Source organism: Orcinus orca, chromosome 12 (genome assembly GCF_937001465.1).
Source record: "Orcinus orca chromosome 12, mOrcOrc1.1, whole genome shotgun sequence".
Classification (NCBI taxonomy): domain Eukaryota; kingdom Metazoa; phylum Chordata; class Mammalia; order Artiodactyla; family Delphinidae; genus Orcinus; species Orcinus orca.
In genome coordinates this window covers 32,363,751-32,382,725 of record NC_064570.1, presented here as the reverse complement: position 1 = coordinate 32,382,725, position 18,975 = coordinate 32,363,751, and the positions used below count along the sequence as shown (strand labels likewise).

Sequence of the window (18,975 nt, the reverse complement as noted above, 5' to 3'; positions counted from 1 at the left end):
GGTTCAATGTAATCCCTATCAAATTACCAATGGCATTTTTCACAGAATTAGGACAAAAAAATTTTACAATTTGTATGGAAACACAAAAGACCCCGAATAGCCAAAGCAATATTGAGAAAGAAAAACGGAGCTGGAGGAATCAGGCTTCCTGACTTCAGACTATACTCAAACTACAGTAATCAGGACAGTATGGTACTGGCACAAAAACAGAAATATAGATCAATGGAACAGGATAGAAAGCCCAGAGATAAACCCGGGCACCTATGGTCATCTAATCTAAGACAAAGGAGGCAAGAATATACTATGGAGAAAAGACAGCCTCTTCAATAAGTGGTGCTGGGAAAACTGGACAGCTACATGTAAAAGAATGAAATTAGAACACTCCTAGGGGTCTTCAGGAAACCTATCTCCTCCCCATCCAGTGGAATCATCCAGTTCTCTTGACCCCAACTCTGCAACATCAATATAACCCATTCTCACCCATTTTCATTGCCATAGGCCTAATTCTGAATCTCATCCTTTCAGGCCTGGTCTAATCCTTGGTATCCTAACTGGGCTTCCAGCTTAAATACCATGACCTCCATTAACAATTACCCAATTAACGGTGCCCTTTCTCTATGCTCCCCAGTATATTTTATCTATAAATAAAATATACAGTTAGTTGCATCCATTTCTGCCTCCCTCAGATCAGAGATTCATTTGCTGAGAATACCTTCCCTATCACCAGCCTGTATCAATGCTCCCCACAAATCTAAACGTAATCTCCTGTGAAAATGCATCATACCGTGTGATTGGTTTTCACATTACCACAATATAAACCACAGTGCAGCAAGAGCAAGCACTAAAATGCTTGGAAAGCACAGGAAAGCAGAAGAAAGAGGAACAAATAGTTACATTTCTTTCTGAAACTTTAAAGTATTCCTTATCATAATAACATCTTCTAATGAACTCATAGAATGCTTTAAGGCATTATCTAGTAGTGTCTAATCATTTCTTAATAATGAAGAATGTGCATTGCTTCCCTCGCCTTAACATGAAGACAAGAATTAGGATGAATGATGCATGTCCCTAGAATGTGTTTCAAGATTCTTGGACAGAAGTGACGCACAATCTCTCAATAGTTGATTAATTCTTCTTGTTCTCAGTAGAATTCTCGGTAGAATTGCTGAATGCAAACTGGGTGATACAAGCAACCAAAGCTAAGATGCCCCAAGATTTCTCCCATTGAAATGAGCATTTTAAAGGAACAAGTAATGATTAAATCACTTTTTTTTTTTTTTTAAATTTGTGACAAGGCAACTGTCCGATGAAAGACAGAAAATTGTAACTGACTGTTCGGAATTGGGCCACTCTCTGTGAGTCTCCTTATGAACTTGCCTTCCTGGGAAATTCCTTGTTCATTTTGGCCCTGGCTGGAGGGGGTAGTGACTTAAGGCAGAGATGACATGAAAGCCGTAAGTTTCTAAAGGTTATAGGAGATGCAACAGGAGACAGAACTGAGCTGCCTTGGTGCAACAAGGGGTGAACATTAAAAGAGGAGTAAAGATGGAAGAGAGTGGGGCTGCTTTCTCTGAAGCTTATCGGAACTCCTTTGGTTGAGAAATCAAGACTGGAAATCTCAAGATAAAAAGCTTGCTTGTGACAAAGCCAGTGCACGTTGGCTTTAGTCGGAAAGATCATGGAAGAAGCTTTTTTGCAGCCAATCTGCTTCTCTTATACAGTATGCAGCTACGTGCAGAAACAGCCCATGGAAACTTTCAAAGACATCTTAAGGAGTTTAAGAAATGATTACATGGAGGGAGGGGGTTCTAGTGTTTCATATGAAACCCTTTCTAGCAGAGCCAAGTTACCCCATGCAATACTTTAGGCCAGAAGTGGAAAAAACAAAACAAACCAGCTAGATGCCAAATCCAGATTCTAAGATGTGAGGCCAACTGGAATGGAAGGAAAGTTCTCATTGCTATATTTATTAAATATGAAATTTGAGAAATCACAGACCCAGAAAAGCCAAGAAAATGTAGCAGGACCTCTGTCTGCAGGAGCAGTGAACACCAACTGGAGATGCCCAGGACCGTCGCAGGAGTGAAAAAGGTATCAAGTATGGAAAATAAACCAGTTAAGGGTCGCTTTTCTTCCTGGGCATCTAGGTCTCAGATGCAGGGAGAGAACTCTGTCCCTTATGCCAGTTTATTTACCTTAAATGAAACAAATCATATTTAAAATGGAGCTGAACTCACTTCAAGTAGAGAAAAGGTGCTCTGGAATTATTTCTGTGCCCTTTACAGTGCCCTATATACCCTGAGGAAGAGTTACTGCCAGGGATTTCCAGGTGGAAAACTTTTATGACATTGAAACCAATAACCCCAAATAAGACTGACAGTTGATCATATTGATCATAATACCACTAATAAAAATACAAGTTTTATTGAATACTATCAGGCAAAAATACACTGCTGAGCCCTTTTATATGGATTGACTTATTCTAGCTTCTAAGAAGTAAACATTCCTTTTATTCTCATTATACAAAGTAGAAAATGAGGCATAAGGAAGGAGCTTGTCTTACTTAGGTCACATTCGTTAACCCAGGTAGGCTGGCTCCAGTATCTATGTCACCTCTTCAAACAGTATTTAACTGCCTAAATTCCCCAAACCATTTAGCCCAGCATTCGAGGCCCTCTCTATACCACCTCTTACTTCTTCTGCTTGCTAGTATCTCATTTATTTGTTTCTATGTAGCAGACAACTTGTACGAGCTGTCCATACTCACAGGCTTTGATTCTTCTGCAGCTGCTCTCTCAACGCCACTTTAATCAGTCTTTCATCCCTATCACTTTACCTAAACTGCACAGCAAGGTCAACAATGACCTTCACATAGGTAAGTCCAGGAGTCTCTTCCCAGCTTTTATTGCATCTGAGCCATAAGTAGCCTCTGACATCACCATCACCCCATTTCCTCAACAGCTTTTCTTCACTTGGCTGCTGGCACATCTCAATCTCTTGGTTATCGCAACAGTCTCTTCTTTTCAATCTTTTTCCTGGTTCCTTCTTTTTCTCACCTCTAATGTTGGGTAGCTCCAAAGCTCCACTCCTGGTTATTTTTTCTACTATATGCACACTCATTCCCTTGGTGATCTCACGCAAGCTCATGGTTCAAGTCCATTTACAAGCCGGTAACTCCAGCCCAGACCTCTCTCCTGAGTTTCTGCGCAGATAACTGCCTACTTGACATTGCTGCTTGAATGTCCAATAGGCAGCTCAAATTCAATACATCCATGATGAACTCCTGAATCCCTCTTCCCTCAGAACACCTGATTTACCCTCTTCTTCCCTATTTCTGTTGTTGGAAACTCCATCCTTCCAACTGCTCATGTCAAAAATCTTGTGGTTATTCTCAATTGAAAATGCATCCTCCTTCTCTCTCCTACTAGAAACCCGGCAGGTTCTACCTTCAAAAATACATGCAGAGGGCTTCCCTGGTGGCGCAGTGGTTGAGAGTCCGCCTGCCGATGCAGGGGACACGGGTTCGTGCCCCGGTCCGGGAGGATCCCACATGCCGCGGAGCGGCTGGGCCCGTGAGCCATGGCTGCTGAGCCTGTGCGTCCGGAGCCTGTGCTCCACAACGGGAGAGGCCACAACAGTGAGAGGCCCGCATACCAAAAAAAAATATATATATATATAGATATAGATATAGATATAGATATGCAGAATCTGATCACTTCTCATCACTCCACAGCTACTGCCCTCACCAACAGTGCCCTGTTTCACTCTCAAAAATGTTTTAATTTGAATAAATTATGGTCGCCCTGATACAAGGCCTCCATGGTCTCACGCCCACACTCACCCTGGTGTTCCCTCTCTGACCTCATCCATTACTTTCGCAGGCTCTCACTCCACTCCGGCCATGATGGCATCCTTGCTAATCTTTGGTGAGCCAGGCACACTTCTGCCTTTGGGTCCTTGTTCTGGTTATACCCTGTCTGGAATGCTTTCTTCCAGATATCCATGTGGCAAGTTCCTTACTTCCTTCAAGTTTTTGCTCAGTTTTTAGATGTTCAGTGAGACCCCCTGTTTACTACTGGAATGAGCCTATCCCTCCGTTATTTGTCACATTCCCTGCTCATCCTTTTTCTGTCTCCACTGTATTTCCATGCTTTCAACATACCATGTAATTTTATTTACAGTCATCCCTTTGTATCGGCAGGGGATTGGTTCCAGGACCCTGGCAGATACCAAAACCCATGGATGCTCAAGTGCCTTATATAAAATGGTGCAGTATTTGCATATAACCTATGCACATCCTCCCATATACTTTGAATCATCTCCAGATTACTTAAAATGCCTACTACAATAAAAATGCTGTGTAAATAGTTGCCAGAGTGTGCAAATTTATTTTGCTTTTTGGAACTTCTGGATTCTTTTTTTATCCAAACACATATTCATTTAATACTGAATATTTATTGTAGATATTTTTGTTACACAATTATGTTACATATTATGATACATTTGCAACATTAACATATATGGAGACTGTTAAATCGTTTACTATTTCTTTTGCAAAAAGATAATTTCTTGAGGTTTTCCTACCTGTAATAACTGAATCTGTTCTCATTTGGATCAAATCTTCATCCTGTAGCTCTGAGTCACAGTCCACTGCTAAATGCGTCTACACTTGCCCATTAACCTTGCTTGGAGTACTTTATGTATGGAATATCTGAGCCTTTACTACTAAACTGTTTTATTACTAAGCCAGGACACGCCCTCTGCCTTACTGAGTAATTTCCCTCTGCAGCTGCAGTCCTCAGATGCTGAATAAAAGGCAGATTTCTCGTAGTTGCCTCCCTGCCTTCTCCTGACTCAAACATCTAGAGGATTCATGAAAACATCCAAACATTTTTGATCCTTGAAACCTCTGGATATGGAGGGCTGACTGTACTTATTAATTCATTTTATTTAATTATTTGTCTCCCTCCACTGGAACGTAAGAGCAGAGCTCTCTTCCTCACTGATGTACCTCAAGGGTAGAGCCTGTCTGGCACATACATGTAGGTACCCAATAAATATTTGTTGAATGAAGAAACAAGCACATATACACTAAAGACAGAGGTTATTATGTCCTCTTAGACATCTCTCTTTTTAATTTCCTGGTTCACTGTCTTCCTCTTATCATGATCCTTCTGCTTGAAATAGACATTGCCAAAACATTTAATTGTGTGGGACTTCCCTTGTGGTGCAGTGGTTAAGAATCTGCCTGCCAATGCAGGGGACACGGGTTTGAGCCCTGGTCCGGGAAGATCCCACATGCCTCAGAGCAACTAGGCCCGTGCACCACAACTACTGAGCCTGCGCTCTAGAGCCCGCAAGCCACAACTACTGAGCCCACACTCCACAACTACTGAAGCCCGTGCACCTAGAGCCGGTGATCCATAACAAGAGAAGCCACTGCAATGAGAAGCCCGTGCAACGAAGAGTAACCTCCGCTCACTGCAACTACAGAAAGCCCGTGCAGCAACGAAGACCCAATGTAGCCAAAAGTTAATTAATTAATTTTAAAAAAATGTTTAATTGTGACTCAGATAACCCTCCTCCCACCCTCCCTCTCCACTCAACAAGTTAAGGATAAAAGCAGACTAACAGACTGAACATAGAAACCTTGGAATTATTATTTACAATTTTCACAATCAGTGATCTGAGAGAGATCCATGCTGTTCTTACCTAATTGTCTTGCAGATGCCTGGCACTGAGTCTTAACCGCATACTCTGAACTCAGGTTCTCTTTCAAAACTTCCAAGTTTAGCTGCGAAGGAATTCCTGACCAATAGTGCCACCTACTGATCAATAGGTGAGAAATCAGGACAGTGAGGAAGAAAGTACAAACCAGTCTAATCTGAAAAAGTAGGAAAAGATAGTAATGAAAAATCCCATAAAGTCAGTAAAATAAACTGCTTTTCCCAAAGAGTGCTAGCAAGGAGTTTACACTGAATTCTATAGCAGCAGTAAGCAAATATTGTGCAATTGTAAAGACTCATAATAACCCCCTCCAGAAAAGAGGAAGCACTTCCAAAACATTAACAGGGCAACCAGTTTTCTATAAATACCAGCTCTCTGTTTTTCACCAGCAACTTAAGAATTAGGATATTTGAGAGGCAAAGCAAACATATTTGTTGTTTTTATTTTCCCTCACATACAAACGAATAAAAACTAATCTACCCAGAGATTTAAAATTCACTAGAAAAAAAATTACAGAAAAGGCATTTGGGAAAATGCAAGGGCATTTATATTTAAGACTATACACTATAAAGTTTCTCCTCTTTTATAAGTGTAGATAGACATTTTTCTTGGTTATTTAAATGCAGTACTTACTGTTCAATGTCAATGAACGCAGGTCATGAGTTCTAAGAAGGACTCAAATAAAGTGGCATTTTCATGTTTATTTACCAAGATCTGCTACTTTTTCATTATCAAAAGCCTCTTGTGTCTCCCCACTCCCTGCCGTGAGTAGTAAATGTGGTGACAATTAGTTGACACATGCTTTACGCAGCCATTTATCTAAATCATATTCACCCCTGTCTTTTATTTAAGTTGGGCACCCCTAAAATGCTTTAAGCACTTGATTTTGCTTTTATATTGTTAACTGTCTTCATTAAATGAAAATATTAATAAAACATTCTACTAACTGAGAAATTAATATATACTGTCAAATTCAGAAATAGAATACAGTGTGTTTTGAAAAATCCTAAAGAACAGAAATTCGCATAAGGAAAAAAAAAGAAAGGAAACAAGTTTAAATCTCCCACGTGTCTTCCCACTTTAAAAATTACACAGGAACAATAAATAGGAACAGTAAAAGTAGAAATGGCTTTTAACAAAAACAAAAATGGTCCATTATTATACTCATGAACGGATAAGGTTAAAAGTAATAATTCCAAGAGAAGATAATTTAGAAAAAAGCATTTAATTATAAAAATTTTTTAAATAAAAAAGCAATGGCACAAATCACCACAAAGATATTTAAGTGATCATATCCACAGGCTGCTCTTATAATTAAAATTTGCGACTGTTCTCATTAGCAGCATTTTTCCCTCCTAATTAGAGTGACATCAAGAGCTTCTGAGAATGTGCAATTTTTCCTAAAGTCCTAATAAAAGTATCATAAACACAGTTGTGCAATATTTATTTACATCACCTTTTATTTACTACACTCTAAACTCAAAAAATATTGAACATTTCTCTGTCACTTCATTCCTCTTATTTACAGTACAGAGGCTCATCTCTTTTCACAATATGGTTTGTGCATTAAAATCCCTGGGAATAGTCCTTTCCACCGCATTGTAATAAATTTGCTCTGATTATTTAAAATAAGGACACAAACAAAAGCTTGTTCATATGACTGTGTCATACCCAGAAGAATAACTCTTACTGTTGACTTATTTATGAGTTAAAAAAAAAAAAATTCCTCTTTCAGCAGAATACATTCTCAACAATTACTGGATCATACAATCATGCACATTTGTACTGTTAATATGACAACAGGTAAAGCCAGCTATGACTTTTTAAGTTTCATTGAGAAGACTACAGCATACGTGAAGTGGTCTGGCTTTCACTCTCTTGTTATCCATAATCCAGTTATTCCACGTGGATTTTTAAATTTATTCTGAGTATGTAAGTCTTAAATGGTGCAGTAATAATTGGCAGTTTCTGACAGTTCTATTTTCTTGATAGTGGATACAGTTCTGTGCACATGTCAGATAAACTGAAAAAAAAATGCAAATCACTTCATGTGATACAACAGGAAGAAGTGGGATGCTACTGTTTGAACAAATGATTCAAAGAGATAAATATTAACGTTCAATAGAGACAGGAATACTGTTGAATTCAGTCTGATTTAAGAGGTACTGCCCTTACAACTTGCCATACCTGGTATTTGTTACCTTTTTGGTTGAAAAGTAAACCCATTTGGGGGAAGGCAGATGTCAGGAGGAGAGAAAGGTGAAAAAGCATATATTACTGTATGTATTATTTTAGGAGAAAAAAAGAGAGGGAAGAGAGTATATTTTCACATTTAAAGAAAATGATGTCACTCTGGACACATTCCACAGAGTGTATGAAAATAGCCTCCAAGCTAAATAAGCCCCTTTCTTCTCACTCCAGAGATGTTTTCTAATAATAATATGAATAAAAATAATTAACATAATCTGGCAGCAGCACAAATCTATAACTTTTTAAAGCTTGAGTGTGTCACTATTCAAGAGTCAGGTACATTTGAATAATAAAAGTGTCCCACTGTTTCTTTTATTTACACTCTTGACCCAGCAAATATGACTAAGGGAGTCCTTGTGGTTATTTGCAGCGTTAAGACTTCTATGATGGCTTTGACTTTATAACCCATTCAGCATTGGGGTTGAGCTGATGTAAATCCTTCATGTAAGTGTCGTCATCGAGGCAGCGTTCCCCTAGTAAAGAGATGTTGCATCAGTTTAATACAGTGGGGAGATAGGGATGCAATTTTAACTTTAAGCCTAGTGGTTTAACTCAAGTCTTACGCTTTGAAATAGTTCTCATTTTTTCCTGTCTCCCATAATATTATAAGGCTTGGCCAAATATTGGAAAAGTCGATTGAGTAGTTCTCTAAATGTGCAGGTTTCAAATTAATTTAGGAAGTTGAAAATTCTGTGATGGGCTTTTAAATGGTTCCTTAAAAGCTTATTCACCTTTATTAAGAGTGGCAACAGTTTTGAATTGACCTAAGTAAGAAACCATGCTTAATTCCCAATATCTAATAGCAAAATGCAAAATCAAATATACTAATACTTAATCTTTTTTTTTCTAATAATCTTGATTAATACAGGTAACAATACAGAGTTCTAGTGGAGTTGTGGTTTATTTAAATTTTTAGGAGTCTTCACATTCTTGTATTCAACTTTCAATATTTACTAAAATTTTGAAGTCCTAGAAAAAAATTCTATAAACTTATCTTAAAATATTTTCAATTACTCTTTTGAATTAAACACCATTTCATTTATTTGTTGACAATTTCACTCTTACCTTTTTAAAGGTCAAAATAAGAGAAAACGTTTATGTTGAATTTTAATAAGAAGATGAGTACAACCCATTGATAATTACACGTGGGAAAATAAAATATGAGACATGGTCAAAACGAATCCATTTATCTTATTTCTATTTCATAAGCTAACAATATGTTTATGTATGCATATGTATATTATTTAGTAGGCAATCAACAATGGCAAAAATAACTTCTGCTTTCACTAAATATATCTAGTACTGTACCATAATAAAAGTGTCATCTTGGTCTTAAATGAGCTCAATTACTTCCTTTATTAAGATGTGCCATCAGTGTATAAAAAAGAAAAAAGTTTTGAAAAACTGCATTAACCATTTTAGGAGTTATTCCTGTTTTAGAGAACCTGCCTTTGGCTCAGGTTCCACATAGATGGGCATTTGTACAAAGAAGCTCTAAGGAGCCAGAACAGAAAGGTGAGACCACTAAAAAGAAATCCACAATATTCATTAACTATCTACAGCTTGCTATATTTTACTTCTAATTTCTTTTTCTCTCCCAAAGACATAAATAATAACCACTGGCAATGTCAAATCAGCATATGGAATGCAAGATTTAAAAAATGTGCTTACCGGGACTTCCCTGGTGGTGCAGTGGTTAAGAATCCACCTGCCAGTGCAGGGGACACAGGTTCAGTCCCTGGTCCGGGAAGATCCCACACGCCGCGGAGCAACTAAGCCCGTGCACCACAGCTACTGAAGCCCGTGAGCTTTAGGGCCTGCGTGCGGCAACTACTGAGCCCACATGCTGCAACTACCGAAGCCCAGGCACCTAGAGCGCATGCTCCACAACAAGAGAAGCCACTGCAATGAGAAGCCGGCGCACCGCAACGAAGAGTAGCCCCTGCTGGCCGCAACTAGAGAAAGCCCGCGCACAGCAACGAAGACCCAATGCAGCCAAAAATAATAAAATAATAAATAAATAAATAAATAGCAACAACAAAAAAGCGCTTACCAATATTTCCTCCAATTTCATACAAAAAAACTTCCCCATTCTTGAGAGTCTGGGCAACCCCACTACTAGGGATAAAACAAACTGATTAGTTGCATCATCAGACAGCTTGCAAGTAAATCACTTTAATGTCCTTGGGGAATTCTAGCTTGTATGGAAAATTCATAACTTAGACATACTGTAATTATCTACACGTTTGTATTTTCCCATCTGTTAAATGCACTGAATAGGTAATAAAAATGTCACGCCTGTAAATTAAAATAAACAAATGGAACTGTACACCTGAAGGTGAAATAATAAATCAGTACCTAAATTTGTAAAGTTAAAAAGAAAAGTAACATTTTAGCTGCCAATAAAATTATTAATATGGTCATCTATTTTGCACAGGGACCAAAAAGGTCCTCATAAAACTCTAAGAAGTAACGTTTCCACCTTGATTTTCACATTGTATTTATTCAATAGGTATTTATCACAGGTTTGCTGTGCTGACCACTCTAATAGTCTGCAAGATGAATATAAAGACTAGGACATGGTTCATAAACCTCCCTGTGCTGACCGTCCAAATACGGGAGGTACATACACTCAAAACAGAAGCAAATACTCATTATGAAGACTTTACAAGTAGGACGCACGTACAGGTTTATACTCTTCAAAGAATCAACTCTCCAGAGCATTAGGTTCAAACAATAAAAATGGGTAAAATTCAGTGGTTTACAAAAATCTCTGTATCTGGGAAACCTGCTAAAAATCAGATCCAGGGCTCTAGAAACTCTGATTTAATTTGTCTACATGAACCCAAGAATGTGGTTTTTAAATGCTCTCTAGTGGGACTCTGATGCTCAGAAAGATTTGTGAACCACTGACAGAAGACCCTGAGGACACACTCCCTGGAATTGAGAAGAGAAAACCAGGTCTGACTTTTATCCAAACCATTAGAAAAAAAGAGTACATAGAGGCTTTCCTAACCAACCATTTAATGGCTCATCTGGTTATCCAGCTCCATCTACTCTGCTGTCCATGACACACTGACTGCTCAGGGCTCTGGGAGTCCTCATGCTTAAGATCTGCCCTGCTAAGCTGTATCCTGACCAAGAGACGATTCACTTCGCTTTCAAACTGGCGTATGCTTCTTTTTGAAATTAAATAATGTAATAATTCTATTTTCATTTTAAATATAGTACATAACCCAATAAACTATGAGTATAAAGAGAGTCATTATTTCATGAAAACCAAGCGGAATGTTTTGGCAGACTAAAAAAAAATTCTAGTCAGATATTGTTCTCAGATTTTGCTTCTTGAGTATCTATGTTCTTATGCCACTTTAAAGAAACCTGAACTGGATTTCCTGGTACACATGAGCTTTCACTTAATACTAATCAACAAATCCATACAGAAAAGACAACAGTCGTTATCAAAGACTGGTGAAGACACTGGGCACTTATGTCATTCATGTGTTCTTGGCTTCAGTAGAGGAAGAAGGGGAAGAAAAGGATGGAGGGAAGTAGGGTTTCCCACTGTCACTATACAAGTGGAATGCGAATGGGAGGAGGGGAAAGTGGTGAAAGAAGATACACATAAACACTTACTGAGAATTTCACTTATTAGATGGCCCAGACAGATAATGCTATGCGCTTCACGGTCATTTTCCCAGTTAATTATCACAAGGCTGTAATGTAGGCCCACTTTTACAATGAGGAATCTGAGACTTATAGAGATTATAAAAACTAGCCTAAGATGATTCAGGAAAAGCTGGTATTTGGATCCAGATCATCTGCTTCCGGCATCCCCAAGCATAAGGGAAAGGGCTGAGGACTGGGGGGGAAAGGGCAAATGGGCCAAGATGCTTACCAGACTTCCCTCTGGGTGAAGCAGGACGGCAAGAAGGGGGGAGGTAGAAGAAGGGATTCCACTTAAGGGGGTAGCAAAGCACCACAAGCAGAAAATCCAAATATGCAAATGGCAACTGTCACAAAACTGGTGCTTTCTTATAAGAGTATGCCTACTATTATCCTACTCTACCCTAAATATTGAAGTCAGAGTGGAATATATCATACAACTTCAGAGTCACACCTTGTGTCATCTACAAGTAGAGGAACACAAGTACAGATTAAATTGAGCACTTGGGTCCTGCAAGTAAATGCTGTGTAAATTAAACCATGTCTAGCCTGGAAGAGCTGCTTATGTCTGAAGTCTGGCCAGATCTTCAAGTACACCCTTTGTGGACTGACTCCCTTGAAGTGGAGAGAACTTTTAGGGAGCAAAGACATCCAAGACATTCCGACTGCTCCCAGAACTTAATCCCCCAAAATTCCAACTGGCCCAGGACTTCAATCCCCCCAAAGTCCATCTAGTCCCAGACTCTGCACCAATGGCCTCCAGATTCATGAGAGCCTCTAGGCGCTCGAGCCCGTATGGAGAGGGGTTAAAGGACCTCCTTGGGGGACAGAAACCACAGATTTAGAACTCAGCTCTACTCCACCACCTATGTAACGCATGACCTTGCAAAGTCTTGGTTTTCTTATCAGTATAACAGAAGTAAGATAATACTTCCTTCAGAGCATGGTTGAAAGGGAAGTTTATGCTGGCTTACTGAAAGCCCAGAATTAGCACTAAGACACTCTTTTATTTCATCACCATCTGTTAACTGCACGGGCTCATCTCTTCTCCCAATTTACAAACCCTGAGGGAAGACAGTTTAAAGTATTTTTTATAACCCTTCCAACATCTAGCAGAGAGCCGTAGACAGAGCAGACACGTATTAAATACATGTGGTTCTGTATTAAAATTGGAGAAGTTCTGGCAGAAAAAGTTGAATGTTAGACTGAGGAGATGAAATTCTATGGGAGACAGAGTAGACAGAGGCTAAGAGGCCAACGTCCCTGATGTCCCTGTCTTTAAAAGAAAAAAAAAATTAGATTTGTTTATTTCAATGAGTGGAAATGAGCGGGGGAAGCATTAAAATATAATTTTAGCTAAAAATAAGAATTTGAACACTGAAATGCCTATACCCTGTTCGAACCCCTAAAATTCAAGAAAAGATATCACAAAATGTCTCTGCAAGTGGACGTGGGAGGGATGCCAATGACCTTCAGAGGACTACTCCTGCCCCACCAGCTGCACACAGAGGGGAAGGCTTGGTCGTTCCTACTGAGGATAGTATGCTCTGTCCTACTGACTTCAGAGCTCCAGGGACCGGCTGTCTCCTCTCAAGTCTTTATACCTTCTGTTTTAAAATTTAAGCATTTCTTTGTATTCATTATATTTCCTAGAAGAAGTTGTACCTTTTGTTTTTTTTAATCCCACTGTATCCTAATTAGTGATTTTCCTAACAGCCTACACACAGTAATTAACCTCCAATCACCATATTCTGGAGAGAATATTGAGTGGCGTCATGGACCAAGCCCACAGCGGGCACAGTGAAGGAGTGCGCAGACCTCCTGTTCGAAACAGGCTCCACTTGAACACAAACTACACCCAATGAACTCAACTCATTCCAACAGTCTAATTGTTAAGTCTGCTTTTGTTTTCTGCCGGGAAGACAACATTAATAAGCCCTCACACCAGCCATAGTTTAAAAAAAAAAAAAAAAAAGGGGACGGAAAGAGAGAGCAAGTGAATTATACCATGGAATAATTAAAACAAAACAGGCCTCTACCTTTCTTGGCTGAGAAACCTGGCAAGTACATCACTGGCTCTGAGTTCTTCAGTTAGCTGTATTGCCATGGAAACTTTCGAAAGATGGGGAGCTTGCACTCGAATCACTCCCTGAGGAACGTCAGCCTGCAAAGCAATAATGACACTGGAACAAAGCTGGCAGCAGCTGGAACATGTAACTCTGTACAATGCATTATACGGTAAGTGTGCTTAACTACTACGCATTTTACTTCACTACATAAAAACCTTAACTACTATATAATGTAATTTGCTAAATTACATCAAACCTCAAATATCCTCTTAATGGTGATAGGAGAACTTCATAATGCCTGTGCAGTAATGCTTAATTATTCTTAAAGATGTAAAGAATGACAGCAATAACCATTACTGCCATATTAAGTGCTGATTTCTGAGTGTTATCTACTAGAGGGTGCTTCTTCATGTAGCAATTTATGAAATTGAATCAGAAAGAAGTTACTTTGCATGCTATTGCAATGTAAGCATTTTAAAAAACATTTCTGCGCATTCACAAAATTTCACAAAAATTTTTGTCCCTGAGAGTATTAAAATAAATGAAACATACTTTTCTAATACATTTGTATTGTGTCTGCTCCTCACGTGGCTGACGAGCATACACTGTGACCGCATACTTTGAACTTGAGATGACCCATTCTAAATCCTTTGCCCACAGACGTTAAGAACATTTTATGTATTTGGAAGGTTATCAGAGAAAGATTTTGAGGATTGTAATATCAAAATATCAACGATGGCATTCAAAATATTAGGCTTAATTAAGTCCGAACGGCTCTGCTAAAATAAATACTAATTTATTATTTATAACCATATGTTCTTGAACAGATCTTAGACCAAACAGCACGCACAAATTATGTTTAAACATAATGCTTTAAACACTACAAACACCCTGTTTAATTCAACCAAAATTTACTAAACATCTACTGAGTACCAGGCATTGTGCTAAGTCTACTTACCTAGTAAATAAATAAGACACAAGTCTTTCCTGCACAATATTATTTTTGTGCTCATAATATCATTTTTAAATGTATATGGTCTTGAATTTTTTTTAAACAAAGTATAAATATATCACAGATGGAATTAACGTGATTCTTTGCAACGTTTAACAAAAATAAGATGATTTTTAGATCAGGCTGCATAAAAACGCAGGTGCCCCCAAAAGATATGACTGCTTCTCAGTAACATCTGAGATGTAGTGCAGGAATAACAAAGAAAAGCAATACTGCATAGGACCATCAAGGGAGAAAAGGGGCTTCCCTGGTGGCGCAGTGGTTGAGAGTCCGCCTGCCGATGCAGGGAACACGGGTTCGTGCTCCGGTCCGGGAAGATCCCACATGCCGCAGAGCGGCTGGGCCGGCGAGCCATGGCCGCTGAGCCTGCGCGTCCGGAACGACAATGGCTTCGTTCCCTGAAGGCTACAAACACACGCTCAACCTGTAGAGACAGGCTGTGCCCTCACCTGACCACTCGGTGAAGCCCCAAAGGGTGCATTCACTCCAAGCCAGTCAAAGACAAAGCATGTGGTACTGCCCGCTCACCATTCTGCTAGACTAGACGAGGGACTGCATTCCTAGCAGCCTTGTATGACTCCTCTCCCTGGGGATACTGAGCTCAAGCCCTAAAGGACGTCCTGATCCCAACCTGTGCCCAGACCCCTCAATTCCTGCTCTCTCTCTCCCATCCAGCCTGGACCCTTGGCTTGTTGGTTTGTTGACTTCCAATTTCTGGGGCTTGTAGTTTGGCCTGATACCTTACCTAGTCTCTGACCTCCACCTCGCCTCTAGTTTACAGGTCTAATTTGCCTTTTCCCTTGATTCTAAGACAGATTTTATTTTCATCTGTAGAATTTTGAAAAATGAGCTGCTTCTTACAATGGATGGGGCATTTCACGTGGTAGTGTTGTTACCTTTTTCCAAAGCAGTTATTCAATCAATGAAGTATCTTATAACTCAGGGATTACGCTACATGCACTTCTCCCTTGGGGTTCATCTCTAGCTTATATCCTGCTGTGGCCATTCTGCCTGCTGTCCTGGCCTCAACTGTTTCCTCATAGGAGGTGAAAAACAATAAGCTGGGCCTGACAACTCGAACGGTGGAGCGAAAATTGTAACAGCAACAGTTGAAGCACTGAGTCTGTATTGATAAAATCCAGTCCACCTTGCCTACTCAGGGAAATAAGTACCAGTATTTTGGATTCTATTAGTCTATTGTTATAACTATACTATAGGAGGGTCCTAAACAGCAGGTTGGGGTTTACAGATCGACATCTACTTTATGCTGATTTAAACGTTAGGAACTTCTGCTCAAGTCATAGTGCCAAATATCCTTACATAGAGGCTTTCTTTGGTGAAAGTAATAGCAGCAAAAACTGTTTCCATAATTACATCTTATACAACCCTAGAATATCAAAAACGGCAGGCAAACGTATGCTGACATTTAAAGTGAAGTAAGTTGATATGATTAAGTTTTTATATATAGAAGGTCTACAATAAATGAGTTATACAAGCAAAATGATCCAGAAAAATAATATGTTGCTGTAAAGAGTTCAGGAATATAACAACCTTCCTCTGCTCCCTGCCTCCCCCACTATTCCTTGTGGCATATTCCATTCTTTGGATAAAAAAAGGACAGTCAAAATTCACTACAAACACCATGCTTTCCTATCTTGACGTATGTTCTCCTCCCCTTCTGAAATATCCCCTGCTACCTATCCATTTTTCAAGGCCCAGCTCACACACCTCAAACTGCATGAAACACTCCGTGGAGGGTTTCTGACTCCATAGAATCAAGAGGAATTTCCTCTTTCCACTGAATCTCTTTTATGATGGAGATTCTAATATATGACACCTGTATTCTAGTTACATGCCACATATCTGAGTGACATCTGTAGGCATCTATCAATGTTTACTGATTACATGAGTCACTCAGAAATATTTCTCACTGGGGACTTCCCTGGCGGTCCAGTGGTTAAGACTCTGCACTCCCAATGCCAGGGGCATGGGTTCAATCCCAGGTTGGGGAACTAGATCCCGCATGCTGCACAGCACGGCCAAAAAAAAAATATATATATATATATATACACACACATATAATTTCTCTCTAAAAATGGTATGCTAATAAAAGTAAAATTTCTCCAGAATAAAATAAACTATACCAATGAGTATTTTCCTTAATAGCAGAAAATAGTCTTAGGAATATTGTCTGAAAGAAACAAGTTAAGTTGCTTCTATCTACCACATGGTACTACTACTCCCCTTGCTACTGGGAAAAGACAGGGAGGGAAAGAGAACAGAAGAAAGGACTTAAAGATGCTACAAGGGATAATTCAGTCATTTGGTCCTGCAGAGAGTAACCAACATTAGCTGCACCTGCTTGGGGATGCAGCCACTTCTCCCCCAAGGCATCTCATGAACAACTAAAGACCCCTAACAATATGACCATGGCCTATACTTTCTAAATGAGGTCAGGGATCATACTTTGGAGAGTACGGCCATAATTTCTTATAAAACCTAACATTGAAATCAGGGTGGTGTCAGGGGTTGTACCCAATAGCACCACATCTGACACAGGAATCCAGAGTCTCTCTGATTGTTAGTTTAGAAGGAATAGGCCCAGGTACCAGCTTCTGAGGGCACTTGAGAGTTCTCATGCATATGTGAAAAGTCAGGTAATTGCTGTATTTTGGCTTTTGCCAGCATATGGGGAGTGGCGTGTGTACAGGTTTCTTATGGCTATGAAATTAAACATTTCCCACACCCTTCCCCTCGGTGCACGTGTATGTGTGTGTGTTTGTGTGTGAGAAACAGTAACAATTCTCAGAGTGTTTATTTCTGTGGTAATACATCCCATCTAAATTCTCACAACAATAAAAAGATTAACAGCCTGACTCAACTTGAATCTACCCTGCCTTTTGCTGTGGGAGGAGAAATTAGTTTAACTGGTAACGTGCAATGGTTAAAGATGAAGTGTTTAGAAGTTGTTTCTGGAAAGTTTTCCCTGGATTTCTTGACAAGGGTGGCCAAATGATATTTACTAAAGATGATAAACAATAAATGATGTCAAAGCTCTCATTTAAATAGTGTATGACGACTACTATTAAGCTCCAGGATCATGGTGTATCGAATACTAAAGCTATTAGTATGCTAATTACACTGAGCTGCCAGGCTTTGAATAGACACAACATGCCTGATCATTAAGCCAAACCGTCTGTTCTTAGCTTGAGCCGTAAAAATAACTAAGTCTGTGAGTAGTATAATCTTTGTAACCTTCCTATTTCACTTTTTTTTTTTTTTTTTTTTTGCCTTAACAGCTGTGACTCTGTCCCTTACTTTTAAATTTCTTTGGTGTGCTTGGGAGCTGAAGTTTTATGATGTACAGCAGGACTGGAGAAGAGCAGTATCTGACTAACATGCCATTAAAAATTAGTCACAAAGGATTTTACAACTTACAAAATGTCAGTTAATTTCTTATGCATGCAAAGACTGTTAAAATAGAGAAAATGATCTCATACGGCCCTCACATGTTTTACACGTTGAACGAAAGTATATTTTAAAAAATAGGATTTTAGTTCTTACTATCCGGTAAAATAAACAATGATTTTAGTATTTTCTCAAAAGGTGTAGATAAATACTGTGTTGCTCATATTTTTACACTCTAGAGGCCATAAATTTAATGTCAGACCCTCAGGAGAAATGTTAATTTCTTCTTTTAAATTAAAAGCTAATTTAAATGTAAAGCTGACATTTTTTAATACTACAAAAAAAACCTTTTATCTTCAAAAGGGCAAATTGGACATATAACTTTCTCAAATAAAGGCCAGATATAACACACATTTTAGAAAATTTAACAAGGACATTTTAGCAGGGTATCTTAAACTAAAATGGCATATTCATCACTTGGAGGTGGAGATACAGAAGTCGTTCTCTGTTGTCTTGAACTGTCTACTCTGACTATAACTGGGCTTTTGTTATCCAAATGCTTAAACTTTTATCCAACTTACAGATTCAGAGAATTTTAAAGAAGGGCCTGAAGTAACTTCCAAAATTAACAATCACTTAATTGATAATGAAATAAGTTGTGATATTTTTCTTTTAATATGGTATTTAAGTACTATAAAAAAATCAGAGAATGTCTGAAAAAGAAACAAGATTTTGTGCTTGATATTGTAATTTGATTTTCCACATGAGTCCCCAACTAGATCCAGACACTGTTTCCAGACCTAAAGCAGATGCTTGAAACTGTACCTGCGACAATGCTCTGGG

The 18,975-nt window shown here is 38.9% G+C and overlaps 1 protein-coding gene across 4 annotated transcripts in view; it reads right to left on the bottom strand.

Annotated features, from left to right (window-relative positions):
- Nucleotides 1–6,933: 6,933 nt before the first annotated feature.
- Nucleotides 6,934–18,975, bottom strand: part of ARHGAP18 (Rho GTPase activating protein 18) — a 132,295-nt gene continuing 120,253 nt past the window's right edge. For 2 of the 4 annotated variants that reach the window (XM_033407494.2, XM_049695231.1), the window contains exons 13-15: nt 13,683–13,807; nt 10,031–10,092; nt 6,934–8,450 (exon numbers count right to left, since the gene is read on the bottom strand). In XM_033407494.2, the coding sequence (XP_033263385.1) occupies nt 8,359–8,450; nt 10,031–10,092; nt 13,683–13,807 (279 nt within the window). In that variant the 3' untranslated portion in view covers nt 6,934–8,358. Of the gene's footprint in view, nt 8,451–10,030; nt 10,096–13,682; nt 13,808–18,975 lie in introns of all 4 variants that reach the window. The other 2 variants (XM_012536528.3, XM_049695230.1) reach the window with 1 other exon arrangement.